This window comes from Alligator mississippiensis, chromosome 12 (genome assembly GCF_030867095.1).
Source record: "Alligator mississippiensis isolate rAllMis1 chromosome 12, rAllMis1, whole genome shotgun sequence".
Taxonomy (NCBI): Eukaryota; Metazoa; Chordata; order Crocodylia; family Alligatoridae; genus Alligator; species Alligator mississippiensis.
Genome location: NC_081835.1, coordinates 56,663,446 through 56,682,534, shown reverse-complemented (window position 1 = coordinate 56,682,534; position 19,089 = coordinate 56,663,446). Strand labels below are relative to the sequence as shown.

The 19,089-nt window shown below is 42.4% G+C and overlaps 1 protein-coding gene across 1 annotated transcript in view; it reads left to right on the top strand.

The window, feature by feature from the left end:
* The window catches only part of MEGF9 (multiple EGF like domains 9), a 91,459-nt gene that overhangs the window by 56,034 nt on the left and 16,336 nt on the right, over positions 1 to 19,089 (top strand). Inside the window, exon 3 of the mRNA XM_019475824.2 lies at positions 18,506 to 18,645. Coding sequence (XP_019331369.2) covers positions 18,506 to 18,645 — 140 coding nt within the window. The remainder of the gene's footprint in view (positions 1 to 18,505; positions 18,646 to 19,089) is intronic.

Below are 19,089 nucleotides of genomic sequence, written 5' to 3'. Positions count from 1 at the left end.
GGTTTGGTGATACAAAATTTTATTTTGTACTGTGAAAGATCATGCACTGGCTCCAGTTAGAGCGAGAAAGATTGACTTGATGGAGCTGTGTTCTGTTCTGGTAGAACAAATACTATGCCAAAAAGGGGAACTCTCTCATGATGGGCTGCATCCATCTGAAGTCTGTGCTGACTTCCGCACCAGCAGATGCTAACAAGAGGCTTCCTGGCAATGGGAAGCTCATTTGGGGAAGTGATAAGCAGCTGCAGCCTTCTTTTCATTGGGATCCTATAAGAGGTCAGTGCAGTCCAGCACGTCAGTAGTACTGGCTTGAAACAGTATGTGGCTAGGCTAATCTCCTATGAAGTGATTCCAAACCAGTCACTGATTTAGTGTGGAGCACATTACTGTATGAGATTAGATGCTCTTGTCAGTGTGTTAATTTTATAAGTATGGGATCAGCCTTTCTTTATTGTGTAAGCTGTTTGCAGGTTCAAGGTCTAATTCAGTCTCTCTTCATTGAGTCATTACTGGCTTCACAAAGTGCTGCATGTGAAACAGTATGTGAGCTTGTGATGAGATGCATTATTCCCCTTCACTATTTACACAAGTTAAGAGTTAAAGGAAAAGAATAATGTATCCTGATTTTTTTTCTCTCGTTTAAAAATTGTTTCAGTTAACTAATTGTGCATAAATAAGGGAATACAGCACAAAAGACAGAACTGACTATTGGATCCCAAGTGGAATCCTGAATAGCAGGCCTGATAATTTCAGTGTGTGTAGGGGAAGGTGTTTAAGGATTCAGAGGCCATATAATTACCATAAAGCAAGTGGGAGGTAGCTCCAGGGGAGTCAGTTAGGCTGTGTAGGAGAGGGTGAGTTCTGTGGGATCAGCAGGCAGATCAGCTCAAAGAATAGACTAGTTTGGAATTAGCATAGTGGGAAAGGTTTAAATTGTTTTAGGTTCACAATACTTGTAGAAGAAGTACTAGGTACACAGAGAAGTGAAACAGATGATTTGTTGGTAACATGAGAAGAAACTATTGACCTCTCACCACAATAGATACAGGCAGCATTCACCTTTCAGGAACCTAAAGTGAGAATTCATCCCACAGCTCCCTGTAATAGTGATATTTTGTGCTTTAAATTACTTTCCATCCAGAGATCTCCGTGCTAGACTTGAGTGAACATTTTTTAATGAGACATTTTTCCATCAGAAAATGCTGTGCCAGCACTGAAATTTTCTGCAGGAACAAACTGATTTAAAAAAAGAATTGCTTAGAGAAGAAAGCGCTTCGGAAGGGTTCCAGCTTTTTTGGTTAAACATTTATAAGGAATATAAAAAATGAAACAATGTTTTGATTTGATCAGAATTTTACCTTTATTTTCTAAATTTTTTAATCTCAAGTTTGTTCCATTTCACCCTACAACGAAAATATATTTAGACATGTCAGAATTTCCTGCTAAATGGAAATTCTGAATGGAAAGCATCTCTAGTCAAAATGCTTTAGAAAGGACAAGCAAATATTATCTTCTTGAGGGAAGTTAAGGCAAAAAATAATCAAGGAACAGGCTCTGATACCATAAGACAAAGGCTGAATAAAATGTTACTTTTCATATAGCATATAATCAATGGCAGTGGCATGATTCATAGACAAAAAAGATCCCAAATCCAGGTGGGAATAACAAAATCAGTCCCCCCAGGCCTGATCATGAACCTGAATAATACTTCTCAGCTGTTACTCATGTGAGTAATCCCAGTTGAGTGAATGGGAGTATCTGGATGTATGTGAGTGAAGGGTTCATGGTCTGGCCCTGAGTCACTTGTCCAAATTCATATATCGCAATCCTAGAATAAGCAAGAACATAGGCCATATATTCCTCACTCCTTATTTAATGGGATAGGCTAGCCCAGGGGCAGGCAACATTTTTTGGCCGGAGTGCTGAAAAAACCACAATGTCTACCTTGGAAGGTGTCGGGGTGCTGACGTGCCGGAGCCTGGAGCAGCTGTTTGCAGCCTCCTGTCTGTAGCTGGCCCACAGAGCCCAGTCTGCTTGCAGCAGGGCTTGCAGCCTCCTAGCCACCTGCTGGGAGCAGCCTGGACTCCGTGGCTGGCAGCAGCTGCTTAGAGCCCGAGCTGGCAGTGGTGTGCCGAGCTAAATGACCTTGTGTGCCATGCTCTGCAAGCGTGCCAGGGGTTACTGCCCCCTGGGCTAGCCTATGGAAATTTAGGGCAAAATTCTTTAAGTCACAGAAAGAGTTAGGTGGGAGTTGGATTCTTACCTATACATTGTGCCTTGGAAAATCTCCCTTTTCAGTCTGGACAGAGCCCTGAAAGTGGCATATCTGTGTGTCATATCATACTCTGACTGCAGCCTCTTACAGCTGTCCTGCAAAGGAGGGCATTGTGGGACCCCCAGCATGCTGAGGGAGTAAAGCAAAGGGAGGGGGAATAGGGTAGGCAGGGGAAATTGTGAGGGTATTCATAAAAATCTTCTTTGTTTTTAATTCCACGCACAGCCATTTCCACCACAGACAGAAATGACCTCCAGGTCTTTAAAGAAAAAACTAGGTCAGTTGTCTGTGTAATGGAACTAGGGACATTGATATTGCTGCAAGACGTGGCAGACAGCTAGCCTTGAGTGTTGTGATGTGGTTGGGTGAAATTAAAGGAGAGTAAATGGAGCCCCTGTTATGCTAGACAGTGTCCACTCATTTAATACAAAGATAATCCCCACCCCAAGAGAACAGTATAAACTCTAGAACCCAGATCCGTTCTCAGTGGTGTAAGAGTTCAATCAAAATTGCATGCATGAGCTATGAGCAACGTGGTGAATGCCTAGGAAAGGGTTTTGGCCCAAACAAGAATGGCATCCCATTGTGTGTGGCACTGTACAGACAGAGCATCAGAGAGGTCTTGGGGCAGGAATTTATGCTCCTAATATACAAGACAGCCAAAAGGATATTTCCTACAGTGGTGAGGGTGTGATGGCTTTTGGAGGAAGAAATGTTTCTCACTATGTGGCGGCCAGCCAGTCTGAGATGTGGAATGTAAGTACTTCTGTAATGCCCATAATAAGCCCCACAGTATTTATTGTTTTAGAGAAAATAAATATCTTAAGTTGGTTTTGTTTTCAAAACAAATTAGCATGTTGTATAAATTAATGCCCATATACTGGCTTAAAAAGGGCTTATTAAACAAAGGGCTCTCTCAGTAAAGTAATAACATACTTTTGGACTTTGACCAGTCTAGACAGTTCCTGATTTGAGAAGCAGTATGCCTGGAGCGTGAGCTCTAAGGACAAACAGAACATATCTGATATGTTTGAATCGACTTGTAAAGGTTGCCTTTAAGATTGCATCCATTTTTTTTTTTTTTTTACAGCCCACTCTACCAACAAACATGTCATTCTGTCCCCTGCCCCAATACACTAATCGTTAACCAGACCTCTAGAACAGATCACTGAATTAAAAAAAAATAAATATAGAAATAATAGAAACCCCCCTCTCCTCTGGCATATTGTTGATTTTTGGAGTGAACATTGACCTGACATGCTGTCACTTTGAATGGATTCTGCTGATACTAATCAAAGGCCTTTATGACTTGATTATCTGTAGAGATCAGCACAGTGTCTCCTTTTGGATGGTGCATTTCCATACACTGCCCATTGGCAAGCTTAGGTGGGGGGGTTGTTTTGTTTTTGTTTTTAACAGTGCTAACATTTTGTTCAGTTAAAATTTCTGGTAACAATATTTCCTTTTTGGTTTTCAGGGGCAGCAAATAGCTTTCCAAACACTTGTGAGACAGACCTCTTAACTGGACTGTAGAAACAAGTCTAAAATACCTGTATTATTATTAAATAGAAACTATGCTCTTGACTCCTGGGTCTGAAATGTATCCACTAGAGAACACTGCCACCTATGTATTCTATTTTCCCTGCCAAACTGTGGGAAGGAACTGGACTTTGAAACCAGTACTGGACAGGCAGGGGTAACACCTTGCAACCACTTTCTTAATTTTGGCTTAGGAAGCTATTTGCACGGGGAATTAGGGCTGTATCTCATCAGTCCCTGTTCTCTAAAAAAACTCATCTTAATTGCTGGATAAAGATTTCTGAGTCTGCAGCTTCCTACTGTAGCATCCTATACCAGCTGTATCTCTTGCTACATGTCAGGTGCAATTTGCCATTGGTCTTTTAAGCAAGGCAGGGGGAGCCTGTCCGTCATATGCAGAGGAACCAGGGATGTCCAGGTGTAAAATATAGTTTGTTAAAACTGAATAGATTTCGTCAAATCCGTTGATCTTGTAGTTTTGTTTTTTTGTCAGTGGTTGAGATTCCCTCACAAGTCCTCTGGTTGAACTCTTATCTCCTACTTTCTGTATCTGGGAAGAGAGCCAAGAGAGAAGGCAGGAACAGCAGCCTGGGGGAAAGCTGTCTCTAGTCTTCCTATCTATAGCAACATGGCTTAGTGCAGAGCAGCGGAAGCTCTGGGTCTTGATGGAGCAGTTCCAGTTATGATGAGGGTTAGCTGTCTAGGGCTTTTTGTCCCTCTCTCATGCCTTTGCCAAGGACCTTCATCCCAGTGAACCCTTTGCTCTCTGTGACAGGCATGGCTCATAATGGGAGCAGAATCCCAAAGTGTTGCACCTCAGTACACTCCATACATACCAAGCCACAACTCCAGGCTTCCTTTAGACGTTGTCTTTATGCAGTGCAGATGTTCTGGGATAGTATTGGCGTGTCCCAGTTGAACATAGTGCTGTGTTTCTGGACAGGAAAGAGAGGCTGGCAACTCAGGGCTCATCTAAGTGGGAATTTTTTTTCTGGTTGTAGCAATATACTGTACAATTACACTTCTGTAGTCATACTAGTAGAATTAACCCTCCCACCCAACAGAATACTTACGTTAAGTATTTTCTATATAAGTTGCTGCTCAGGATATATTGGTATAACCTTCTTGTGCAGACCTGCCCTTAGGTTGGTATACTTCAAGATACTGGGTTCCAGATGGTAACAACTGAGACTAAAAACTCAGTTTAGGATAAATCCCTGGCTAGAATGAATTTTCAGTTGACTCTTTATTTTGAACTGCCAGTGCAAAGAGCACTGAGTACATTGCAATGTAGAGCAGCTCCATCCCAAGATGGGATTGGTGTCAACTCCCTGCGCACATAGGACAAACTATAAGGAGCTGTACCCTGCACCATCTCTGTATTTTGGTCCTGCTCTCTACTCCAGGCAGGGCAGGGTTGAGGGCCCCTGCTCTCTTGTGTAGTTGGGGGAGGTGACGACTTTAGCCATACCTCTTTTCTGCATCCTGTTTGACTCTCTGTGCTATTGGTGATGGACAGAGATGGAGCAGTTGAGATCTCTGTCGTTACAGATTACAATGTGTTGGGCTCCCCTGTTGAGGCTTGTTGGATGCCATGCTTTTCCTATGGAGCTTGGCCCAACAGCAACAAAGACAGTAAATTTAATAAGCAAAATTATCTATGAATGACTCCCCTTGTGTCTTACAGCATCTGGGCTCAAAATGCAGCAGTAGGAAGAATTAGAATAGAAGCTGAAGGATCTGGCCTCCCACTCTCCCTGCAGAAATGTTGCAGACTGGGCCGAAACTCCACAGGCAGTGTTCAACTGCCTGTGTCTCTGTCTGGCATGCTGATGCTTTTTCTTTTGCATACAGCCTATTGTTGTTGTGTTCTTATTGAGGTTGGTTAATGTAGGGGTAGACAAGATCTTCTGGACAGACTTTCTTTTGTTTTCCAATGGGAAAAAGATATATCTTCAGTGTTAAAATAACCTCCCTGGCAATCCTAGTGAAGAAAAGGTTGTGGTCATTTTGACCAGTAATTTTGACCTGTGATCTTAACCAGGATAGGTTTAAACTGAAAGCATCTTGACTCTGTTGGGATTGTAATTTGGTTTAGCTCAACCTGGGTTAAAAATACATTGTTTTCCTAGTGAAAATGAGGTGTAAAGGTTAAATCGGGGATAAGACACTAGTCTCTTGGGCTCTTTCTCTTGCCCGGTCATTTATCTAGCAAGCAGCATTACACAAGTCAGTTTGCTGCCTGTACCTCCATTTCCCCATCTGCAAAGTGAGGATAGCAGTCTTCACCTCTCTTACAGGGGTGTTGTGAGACTTATTTATATCCAGCTGAAATCCTTAAATGAAATGTGCTATAGAACTGCCCACCATCCTGTTATTCCCATGCTTTGCTATGCACTTGCCTAGCTAACTGGGCAGCCTGTTCATATCTCTAGCTTTCCAGGTAGTTTTTTCTTCAGTGTAGAACCACAGTTCATGCATATCGCCTAAGGCTCTGTGTAAGTCTTGTTAGAGGGCTGCCTTGTCATTCAGTGCCACTTAAAAAAAATTGTAATGCATGCTTATAAATCTAAAATGTGTTAACCTAAGGATGTTCTGCTGCCTGAGGGGGATCTCACGCCTTCTAGTCTAAAGGAAATTAAAATGCACACCCCTATGCACATTTGTACAATGACATCCTCTGCTGCAGGGGACATGGCAAGAGTCTAAAAGGGGAAATCCACTTGATGGACAGCCTTGGTACTGTACATGCCCTCTTTATAGTGGTCTGCCGTTGGGAAGCTGATCTTGAGATTCTTGCTCATGTGAATTAAGAGCATTACTCATGTGAGTAAGGCTGGCAGGATCTCACAATAACATTTGTTCTGGTCTAGGCAAAAAGCTAGGATTTTTAAGGAAGCCTGGAGGAGTTGGGTGTGGAGAGTGGAGATTTGGATATTTAGGTGCCCGAAGATTTAGAAGAAAGCTTTACTGGGTTTTTCAAAAGGGCATGAGGGTGTCCAACCACTATCAGTGGGAAAGATTTCTTAGGTCCAGGGGGGAATCTACCGTGACAACTGGAGGGAGACCTGCACCAGAACCAATACCCTGGTGGGGCATACACTAGAGCCCTTGCTTAGGATCTTGGAGATCCGTCTGAGTCCAGCGTTCTGTCCATTTCATATTGGCGAACCTGTATGGGCCCCTCTCATTTTTCATCGGAGAGTCTTAGTTTCATTATAGTGTAGATTTAGAACAGCATTTAAATTGTACTTATTTGCAGGGCGGGAACACATTTTCTCACTTTCATTTATTACAAAGTTAGGTGTTTTTGTAAGTATCACTAAACACCGTATATTTTTAATTACCTAAATAACTTAGAAAGGCTGTCCCTGTAAAATCAGCTACTCTGGACTACTTAAAAAAAAATCCTAGCCCAAATGCTGTTTATCTGTTTTAGAAACACTGTTCCCATTTCTGTAGACTAGTTGAGCAGAAGTGATGGTTCATTGTCTGCTAACTAATGCCTCGTCAGCATCTCTGTGTGGATGACTGAATTTTTTTGTAATGGAAGTTGTTACATGAGGGCAATATAAAAGCAGCATGCTGCAGCTAGAGATTATTAGTTGTTCCATGCTTAATTTGTCTAAGTATCAGTTATGATCTCGCTTATCTGGTTCAGCTTATTAACACCCCCCTCCCCCATAATAAGTACATGTTGGGACTCAACACTGTTGTTTGGGGACAGGAGTCATTCACAAATTTCTCTGCCTGGAAGGAATTGACTGATTGATGCCTTAGCATTAAAAGGCAGATTATTATCTCTTTAAAAATAGTAATTGTGCCCAAACAGTGCTGTTATTTTCTTACCCCTCTGGCAGGCTTAATTGTTTCCATCTTAGGCCAGCTGTGTAGTTAGACATTACCTGAAAGATGAATTAATACTCTGGAAAACTCTTGACACCATGCACTTAGAATCCTCGAATCTGAATTCTGACTGATGGAGAGATGGTGTAGTCCAGTATATGATTCCTGCTTGGGATTTTAGAGACTTGGATCCTGTTCTTAGCAATACAGCCAGCCATGGGGCAACTTACTTCACCTCCCGTTTGTCTGTTGCCCTTCCCACCCTTTTTTGATTTTGATTGTAAGGGGTCAGGGGGAGAGACTGCCTCTTACCATACATTCATGCAGAGCCCAGTATTGGTGATCCCTGATCAACACTGGGACCTCTAAGGACAACCATAATATAGACAATAATGAGTGACTGGAACATCAGGGACCAGATTTTGATGCTGATTACTTTGGAGTAACTCCACAGACTTCAGTGGAGTTAGTTTGGACTAATGCTGGTCAGAATCTGGCTCGTTGATGAAGGAACATTTTTTTTGTCAGACAACAGGACACTAAAGAACTGCTATCATGCATATTCCAGCTTGCACAGAGAGAGCATCATCTTCGCAGTCTTGGGGCCCTTCCTTTGTGTTGCAAGAACACATCTGGGTAATTGGGTTTTTGCCAAAAGGGTATTTTTAAAAAAGATAGTAAAGATGCCAATCCCATATGAGCATGCAGGAAGTTGCAGGCTTGTCTCAGTGGGTATGGAGTTTCCAAAAGGCTCACATGCATATAGACTCTCTCTCTGTGTCTGTGTGGGCCATTTACCCAGGCTTATGAGAGGCAGATGAGACAATGACAGATCACAAATGTTACCTTTTAAAGCTCCCTTCTATGCTGATGTTCTGTTAGAGTTGGATTATTTGCTACTTACTAACCTTGTCTGTAGCCATGTGAGCCATGTCATGGGGCCCTTGATCAGGGTCACCTTGTCCTCCCTTGGGAGGAAGTCTGGGACTCAAGTGTGTAACCCTAAATGGAGTTAACCCTCTGCAATCACTCTATTACAGGGTTAGGGGATTGCCTTCCTGTGCAGTGGGCAATGACTATTGATCCCTTGGAATCTACAGAACTTTGGGGGCACTGTGGCAGCTCCCTGCAGTATGGTCATTGTGGAGCAGCACTGTCATTGTCTCTTGCACCCCACCCCTAATCACTAATGCCCATATGGTCCTGGGTAACAGCACAGAGGGGACATGGGGAAGAGTTTGTATAACCCCAGGCTGCAGCAAGTCCACTGGGTTTGAGGGGAACAATGCCTAGCTCCCCTCCTCCTATAGCCACATAGTGGCTGGATGGGGGAAATGGTGTTATGGAGGCGGTAACATTGGCCAGACGATCTGGCCCTTTGACATTTATAAAATGCCCTTTCAGAGCTGTTAAGTATTCCAGCTCCATCCATGGATTCCATATAAACAGACTTTGTCCAGAGGCACAAAGCAAGGAATGTTTCACACAATGACCCAATGTTTATGACAATAAAGCCATCCTTCTTCTCCCTTCCACAAAAGGAGCTCTTACTGGGATTGCGTAATGGGTGTGGGGCTTCTCCACCGGCTGAATCGGAATACATAAAGTGTTATTAAATTAACACTTCTAGGAAAGTGTTTGGCTCCTAATGGCTTTAGTGGAATCAAGGGAGCAAGGATATGAAACTGAATTGTGTGCTATGGGCTCTCTTGCTCTTTATTTCCACATCTGTTTAATATCTAGATTAATTGACCTGAAAATCAGCATATAGGTTGTAATGATTCTGTTAAGACTCAATTTGCTTATGCCAAGTATTAATCGTGATATTCCACCATGAAAATGTCTGATATCATTTCAGTTCTAAATTATAGCTTTTCACAAGGCTGCTTGAAATCTCTTACAAATAACAGAATTCTACTAGGTGTTTCAAAAAGCCTACAGAAAGGACATCTGTTCTCTGGTAAGTCCTGTAGGTTCCTAGAGCATTCTCTTTTAAATTTTGTTAAATTTTGCCTCAACCCCATTCCTACAGAGTGGTTTTTGTGTGTGTTTTTTTTTTTTTTACTTGACCCATGGAAGTGATCATCCTCAACTGTGAGGGATTGCCGCCACTACCAACATAGTATTATAGGACTTTTCTCTCAGCAGTGCTTTACAGATGCTATTCATTCAGAGACACTGTTTTCCTTTTCTATCACAGAGTACAACAACTGCTGTTGTTGTTGCTTGTATTACAGTAGACCATTGGGACCCTTGTGTGCTAGGTGCTGTAAACACACGTAGAAAGAGGCAATATTTGCCCAAGGACTTTACAGTCAAAGTAGACATGACAGAGGTTGAGAGGGAAACAGTTGCATGGTGAGATGAGGCTTTGAGTCCTATAGCAGGTTATTGAAAGAGCTGGGAGTAGGGTACAGCTTTCCTAAGTGCTAGTGCATCACGTTATGTAGAAACCTACCTCTTTCTCTTAGCAGCCTGGTTTTAGTAAATGGGACTTGGGACTTTACTCTCTCTCTCTGTCTCTGGATATGGATATATCTAAAGATACAGATATAGATAGATATGTCTATAGATAGGTATAGATACAAAGTAAGTATAAAAATAACGTTTTAGTAAATTGAGGAGAAATCTTGGGTTTTGATCTTTATATTAATTGGACCAAAAAGCAACCCTCAATTTACTAAAATTCTATTTTTATACTCAGTCACTTTTTTTTTTTTCTTTAGTAAGGTTTCTCTTAGGAAAAACTCCCGTTGGGATCAGTTTGAGTTGGATTAAATGTAGCCCATCACTATATATACATATCACCCTATCTACACATAAGCCAGACTTGAGGTCAGGAAAGAATTTCCATCCAGGTCAGGTTGGCAAGAACCATTGTTTTGTTTTGGATGTTTTACTCCTTCTGAATCATGAGGCATGGTCTACTTCCTCAGACCGCCTTAGTATATCTTACCTAAAAAATTCCCAAGCAATATAGCCACTAAGGCATTGAGGTGTGTTGCCTCATACGTATATCCAGGAATTTTTCTTGAAATGTTTTATGGCTGCAGTAAAATTCTTTTAATTTTTGTTGAAATGTTTTCCTGGGTTTTTTTTGAGTTTTTCCTTTAACTTGAATAATTTTGATTCAGATGGATATTTTTTTGCAAAAATGTATTTTGTCAAAAAAATGTGTTTTCCACCTAAGCAACTGCAAGTGTCGAGTGGAGAAATTTCAACCAGCTATCATTTGGTGCCCAGTTCCCCTGTGTTTGAACAGTGGCTGGGCATCCAGATTACTTCACCAGTGATAGAAATATTCTAAATAGAGGTCCTTCCCCCCAACTTAAAATAGCCATTAAAAACTCTCTTAATTTGATATGCAGTTGCTAAATCCTCATTGCTCCATGTGCATGAATATGTGCATGTGGCATGTGTATGAAAAGATGTTTAGGACATGTTCATACATTGTCTCCTTCTTTCTGCACTCATCGCATCTGGAGGTCTCCTTTGACTTGGTAAAATCTCCGAATTAGTTCAATAGGAGTCGTAGCTGGGTAAAGAGTGTAGGCCCATCATATAGCTCACCAAATGGCTGATGAACACAGCCAGATGTTTTAATGCTATTTTCTTTCCAACAAGCTCTTGGGTGCCCATCCTATTCCATACTACATGGTACAGAAAGGACACTGTGTTGCACAAGCCTCTAGAAGATGGGACTAGCAGTAGCAGATTAAAAACCTGTTTCCTTCATTAGCTGTCGTATGTTGGAGAACACACTTTGCATGACAGGTGCTATATAGCTCCAGGACATGGGATGGGGTAGGGCTTGGGAGAAGAATAGGCATAAGTTACAACTGGGGTATGCAAAACTCTATAACTCTTGTTCAGAGACGATACCTTTTATCAGACCAACTAAGAAATCGCAACAAAAATCTTTCTTTGCAGGCTTTCAGGTACATGTGCCCTTCTTCAGACTGAGGGGAAATTAAAGATGGTAAAAGTCCCCATAGGTAGAATATAAACATCATTTTTCACAGAGGAAGCTGAAGGTGGATGTCTGTTCCTCTGGGTCCATACTGAGGTATGCTACTTTTGGCAGATATCCAGATGGGCCTGTTGAAACCAGAAGGAAGTTGGAAGTGTCCTGGGTTGACCATTTCCTTCTCATTATTCCTTCTACTGCTCCCACTGAGAGAAATGTTTTGTTGTTGCTATCAACATGGACCACACAGAGGAGGAAGCCATGATGGAGTGCTTAAGCCTGTGGTGCAGTTCAGAGAGCTCAAGATGGTTCTTGAGTGTGTGAGCCCCTGGTAGTTCACTGAAGGGGACGAGGCATCCCTGCCCAATGGGACAATCCAGAAGCAAACCAGCCAATGGAAAAATGTGGGACTTCTTGCATCCTACCAGGCTATCTCCTCTGCTATGTGGAAGCACGTGGCCCTGGTGAATGGAAATAAAATCAAATAGAGATTTTACAGGTACATCTGGTTTGAGTGCGAGGCTGTTTTTTTTTTTTTTTCCTGCAAGTATTTTATCTTATTTACATCTCTCCTGGTGACTCCTGAAGATATTCAATGTCTGTCTCCATTTCATCAAAGAATGGGCTCCACAGACTATAGTATTTTTGTGGTCATCTTCTGTCTTGTACTGTTTCCTTCATGGGAGTCCTAGTGGACTGGATTCTCAGCCCTCCAATCTCAGATGTCTAAACCAAATTCTCCATCACTCCAGTGCTGCAGAAGATGTGAGAGGGGCCCAATTCTGTGTTTAACTTGGTTCTGCACAACAATGACTCCAGTTAAATCAGTGCCATTCCAGCAGCATACACTGAAGCAGAGTCAGGCTTAGCCTTTTTAAACCCCATGCTGTTGCAGACCCCATTTAGCTCATTAATTACTGCCTTGTCCTACTTCTGCAAAAATCTTTAATTAATCCTTAGGAAACATCCATAAAGGTGATGTATGATGTAAGTGTGTTATAAAATGCACACGCTGTTTAAAGTACATACTTGCCCGATGCAAAGAGAAATGCAGATTGACAACAAACCATTGGTACCAGAGGTCAACATTTGTTCCAGCACATCCTATTACTGATCTATGTATGAGTATTGAGAGCTAAAAAAACTGGCTGGCTTCAGTGGAGTTAATAATCACTTAACATTAGTCATCAAGGAATTTACATTGCTGCATGTAATATTCCCCCTCCTCTGGCCTCCTCCTTTCTCCTTTCCCTCTCCCGCCGCCCCCCCAATCCTGGCTTGAATTCAAAATCCAGTTCAGTTCTCACTCTGCAAGTATTAAACTATGGGTCTTTTCTTTCAAGCCTTTGGATTTTTATGGGCACAATTGGTCTGTTAACAGGACTTTTTTGTGGCTTCAGTGCATTTATATCATTGACCTTTGCTTCAAAAAGTGTTTGACAGTCTTTACTGGGCTGGAGCTATGAAAGGAAGTGTTGTAAGGGGCTTTATTCTATAGGAGCAGTGACCACAGGCAAAGCTTTATATTTGCTGAGTGATTTAATTCTTGCACATGCAGAATTTGGCTTTGTGCCATGTGTAACATGTTGAGAAAAGCCCTACTAGGGAGGCATTAAAACCAAACTTTCCAAAACCTTTTTTTTAATAACTTCCTTTCCTGTTATTTTTAATCTAACAAGTAAAATTGAGGGATGTTGCCCTGAAACGTTACATTTAACTATAGGAGAGTCATTGGAAAAAACTGTTTAAAATAAAGAAGAAATCTGGGTAGAAAGATACGGGCAGAGAAGAAGTCTCATTGAAATAGAAGGAAAAAAAGATGGGGAACCCTTCCCTAGAATAATGGAAAACAACACGGAAAGCTAAATATGATATAGCTTCAGAGCTTGGTCCTGTTAAGTCCTACTCCCAGGATATCCCATCTAAGTAAAGAGTACTGGCATGAGTAAAGAGTATAGGGGAGGGGTTGCTTAATTTTATGCCATCTTTATAGAATCACAGAAATTTAGGGTTGGAAGGGACCTGAGGAGGACATCTAGTCCAACCCCCTGCTCAAAGCAGGACTATCCTTAACTAGATCACCCCCACCTTCCAGGTAGTTGAAGGCAGTTATTAAATCCCCTCTCACTCTTTTCTAGAATAAATAAGCCCAGTTCCCTCAGTCTTTCCTCATAAGTCATGTCTGCCAGCCCTCTCACCATTTTTGTTGCCCTCCGCTGGACTCTGTCCAGTTTGTCCACATCCTTTCTGTAGTGGGAGGCCCAAAACTGACCACAAGACTCCAGATGTGGGCACACCAGTGTTGAATAGAGGGGAATAATCACTTTCCTTGACCTACTGGCAACACTTCTACCAGTGCAGACCAGAATGCCATTAGCCTTCTTGGCAACAAGAGCACACTGCTGGCTCATATTTAGCTTATTGTTCACTGTAACCCCCAGGTCCTTTTCTGCAGAACTGCTGCCCAGCCAGTCAGCCCCCAGCCTGTACTGGTGTATGGGATTGTTCCGTCCTAAGTGCAGGACTTAGCACTTGTCCTTGTTGAACCTCATGAAATTGCTTTTGGCTCAGTCCTTCAATTTGTCTGTCACACTGAATCCTAGCCCTACTCTCCAGCATATCTAGTATACCCCACAGCTTGGTGTCATCTGCAAACTTGCTGAGGGTGCGTTCCATTCCATCTTCCAGGTCGTTGAAGACATTGAACAAAACTGGCCCTAGGACCGACCCCTGGGACACTCTACTTGATACTGGCTGCCAACTAGACATTGAGCCATTGATTACTACTCTCTGAGCCAGTTTTCTACCCACCTTACAGTCCATTCATCCAGCCCGTACTTCCTTAGCTTGCTTATGAGAATGCTGTGGGAATAGTATCAAAAACCTTGCTAAAATCAAGGTACACTGCAACCACCGGTCTCCCTGCATCCACAGAGCCAGTCACTTTGTTATAGAAGGCAGTCAGGTTGGTCAGGCATGACTTGACCCTGGTGAAGCCATGCTGACTGTTCCTAATCACCTTTTTCACCTCCAAGCATTGGCGACCCATAGGAGGTGCACGTGGGTGTACCTCCTGAGATCAGCTGTGCACCCCATGGAAGTGCCAGCTGCGAAACTGGTTGGCGATCAGCTGCTGGGGGACCCCTCCCCCTCCCCCCGATTGGCGATCTGGTGCTCCCCCAGAGTTGGGAGGCACCAATTCCCCATGCCTCCAAGTGCTTACAAATGGATTCCTTGAGCATCTGCTCATGATTTTTTCCAGGGATTAAGGTGAGGCTGACCGGTCTGTAGTTCCCTGGATCGTCCTTCCCTTTATTAAATATGGGACTAAGGTGAGGCTGACCGGTCTGTAGTTCCCTGGATTGTCCTTCTTCCCTTTATTAAATATGGGCACTGTTTGCCCTTTTTCAATCATCTGGGACATCTCCTGATCACCATGAGTTTTCAAAGATGTTTCACTAGTTCCTACAATAAAATACTAATGGGTTAAATCTGATATAAGCATTAAGCAGGGGAAAATGTGTTTTTAGCAGAGATTTGAAATGAACGGGGGTAATGAAAGTGGGAGATGTAGGGTCCCAGTTCTCTCTTCTGTCCAAGCTATGCTTTGTGTGGTAGCAAGACTGATGGGGAGACAAAGCCATCTTTATGCTGCCTCTTTGGACCAGGTCTGCGGCTCAGGTTACAACAGCTCAGGGCTACTCTAATTTTCATGCATCTGCCCACAGCCCTATGGGACCATTTTAGCAGCTGGCAATAGTTCTTGACTTGCCCCATTTCTTTTGGCCCCAATTCTGGGAGGAGACCAGGGTAAAATTATTAGCTTTCTCCCCTTTCCCCACCACTTAGGGAATTACCGGTCTACAAAAGGTATTTTTTAGTGGGCAGATCTACCTGGTTTGTCCAGTGGCATCCAGAGCCATGATGCCAAGAAAACTGGGTTCAAAGTGATTGTTCTTCATGGGAAAAGGTGGGAAGGGTGATGGGTCTAGCCCAGCTTAGCAAAACCAAAGAAATGAAGACTATTTTGAACTGTATCTTGTAATATGTGTTGATGAAGATATGTTGCCATGTTATTCTGTAGACCGGAGAAGGCAGAATGTAACCCATTCTTCCACCTCCTCTAAGTCTGAAGCAGTGGTGGTCCACCGCATGAATGCATCTCGTCCTTATGGACAGTTAAACTAAAATTCCAAGATGCTCGGGCTGAGGATATGCCCATGCTCACATTGCTAGATGGGATGAGTATCCTGATCAGATGGGAAGCAAATCCTTGATGTGAAAAAAGTTAAGAGCCCCTCACCAGTTGGTGTGGGTTTATGATTCCACCCGTCTAATCTTTCATGTTTTACAGCAATGCTCATTTGCCTTGTACTATTATTGCATGCTACAAATGCTGTGCGAGAGCATTCAAATGCAAATAAAAATGGTTCCCATTTGCTTTGGATTTAATCATCACAAAAGCACTTCAATAAACATTAGATTTTGTGAAAACCTTTTTTATTGCCGAGCCTCCTTTTTGGGGCTGAACAGCCTCACAGCATCCCTTTAAATTCTGTCTGCCTGCTGCAGTTCTTGATAATGGTCTGGAGGGTAATAAAACATCATATTTCTTGCTCTTTTTTTGTAATCAGTCCATTAAACATGCCAGTAATTCATGTTTTGAAGCTATTTCTTTGTTTAACCTCTTCGACTAGGTTTGTGTATGTGCGCGTGTGTGTATGTAGCTTTGGGTGTTTCCTGCTTTTTGCTAAGTAAACCAAGACGAAAAATACTAAATTACCTGTGTTTGTGTACAGAGAGGCACAGCAAATGTTGAAACATTGACTAAAGATGTATGGAGTTAAGAGCAACTGGGGTTTATACTTGTGTAGCCCTTAGTATGTGTCGAGGAATCTCAGAGTGCCTATAGGACTGTGCTAGCAATGCTGTGGGTTTATAAGCTGGTCCAGAACAGAGAACTTTGTTTATTTCTCAAAGTGAGCATTTTTAAGAAGTTCTGAGATGCTTTGTTAGTGGGGAGGGCTGGTTTCATTTCTTTTATTTTTTTTCTTTGTTTTTTTCATTTTTTAGCTTCTAGCTTGGACCAGAACTAGAAATACTGAAATAATCCTTTTCTCATATAGTTTCCAGACCAAGTTTGTACATTAGTGAGGTCTGAAGAAGCTTTCAGGGATGCTTCTGATATTAAGGGGTTACTTGTCTGTGCTAAACTCAACTCCAGACCATTGCTGTCTCATTTTTTTCTGTTCACCTTGTAGTAGTGTTTAGAACGTGTTAGCTGCTTTCCAAACACAAAGGAGGAAACAATCTCTGCTATGAGTTATGCTTTTTAGGCTATTGCTAATTGGACTTGTCCATTGCCAAACAGTTTGCTGTGAATGGAATTTAACTCAGCTTACATTTTGACCATCAAAAAATGGAAAGATCACTTTTCCTCTCTAAAAGTTGTTGTTTGGTCTTTAACAGTTCCTGAGCATGTATCTTATTTTAATGGGGAAGCTGGGGCACAGGAAGCAAAATGATGTCAGTAGGGTTGACAGAAGAGAGAACTTCCATTGTTACATACAATTTCTCTGAGAATTATGCCCCAATTTTAAGTGCTCAGAGTGTGCTCCACGAAGTCAGTATTTTCCTAAGCCCCTGAATAAGATGACTAAGCCCCTGAATAAGATGATTATCCTTAAAAGTCCAAGGAATGAGTTATCTTTGCTTTAGTCCAGTGTTTGATCATACAGATGAGAATAACAATCGCCTTGCCAACCTACTGTATTTTTTTATGGAAGGATTTTGCCCCCAAGGTACTCACCCCACAATGCCCAAGAAAATAGGTTATCTGTAAGGATTAGCAGTGATGGGATTGTTTCCCAGGGCTGTAGGGCACCTACTTAGTCACTTGTGTTGTTACAGTTCAGGGGCTATGGTGGCTTCTACTCTACTTCACTAAATAGGCTTGGAAGGTAGAGCAGGATGATAAAATTTCAGCAACACAAGGGATGCAGTACAATGCAGTTATTTCCAAGGATACAAAATGGCAACTGTACAGTACCCAGTGCAAAAGTTTAGGACAGACACGGATAGCTGCTGTTTTCCAGATTTAAAACTACAGGAAATTAAGGTATAGAGAAAGGGCCAAAATCTTCCCAGGATGAGATTTGATCAGAAAAACAGGGCTTAACATACTGCCTAATGGTCCTTCAGATGCTCAGCTGGTTAGAAAATTGCCATATATGCTCGCTTGAAAGGCAGCAGAAGCAAAAAGAGACTGACTGGGGACACTGGGTGAGAGGTTAGTCAGTGGGAAAGTCATCTTTGTGTGTTCTCCTTATCCCTGAGGAAGAGTTCCAAGGGTGAAAAGTAGGTGTCTTCATATGGGCCTGACTGATCAACAAATAAAGATACTTGATGGCTGTTGTATGGAGAGATGGTACACAGAGGTGTGGTGCCCAGTAATGGCTAGAAGTGTCCCAGGTGAGTAGGACCAGTGCCCTATCAATAGAAGGTGCTTTCTATGGCCAGGACTTAAAAAAACAAAACAAAAAAAACTTGTAATTTGGGGTGCCTCAGTGTTTTGCATGCACAAGAGAGAGAGAGACTGTAAAGGGACTTGATTTTCAGAGGATAGATACTAGCACTTCTTGAAAATCGGAGCTTTAAAAGTGTGTGCAGGTGGCCACCAGTAAAGTCACTAGATGTTTATTGAAAATCATGGCCCTTGTGTTTTATAATACAGTCACTACACTTCCTTTGAGCACTAGTGCAGGGGCATGAAATAAGAGGAACTAAATTCTTTTTATACCAGAACGACTGAGGATTAGTTTTCATTGAGTCATTTAGTAGCACATTCATATTCCTTTTTCTTTTTTTCTCTATTATAGTTATGGAAAATGCCAGTGTAAAGTTGGTGTAACCGGCTTCAAGTGTGACCAGTGCCACGATGGATACTACAGGTTTAACAAAACCACTTGTGCACCCTGCCAGTGCAATGACCATTCCAAGAGCTGTGATGGCTTAACAGGTAAATTCCTTTTGCACACTTGGGGCCAGATTTAATGTTGGTGAGACTCTGCTGATGTTCATAGATTCATAGATGCTGGGGTCGGAAGGGACCTCAATAGATCATCGAGTCCGACCCCCTGCATAGGCAGGAAAGAGTGCTGGGTCTAGATGACCCCAGCTAGATGCCTATCTAACCTCCTCTTGAAGACCCCCAGGGTAGGGGAGAGCACCACCTCCCTTGGGAGCCTGTTCCAGGCTTTGGCCACTCTAACTGTGAAGAAGTTCTTCCTAATGTCTAGTCTAAGTCTGCTCTCTGCTAGCTTATAGCCATTATTTGTTGTAACCCCCAGGGGCACCTTGGTGAATAAAACCTCACCAATTCCCTTCTGTGCCCCCGTGATGAACTTATAGGCTGCCACAAGGTCGCCTCTCAACCTTCTCTTGCGGAGGCTGAAAAGGTCCA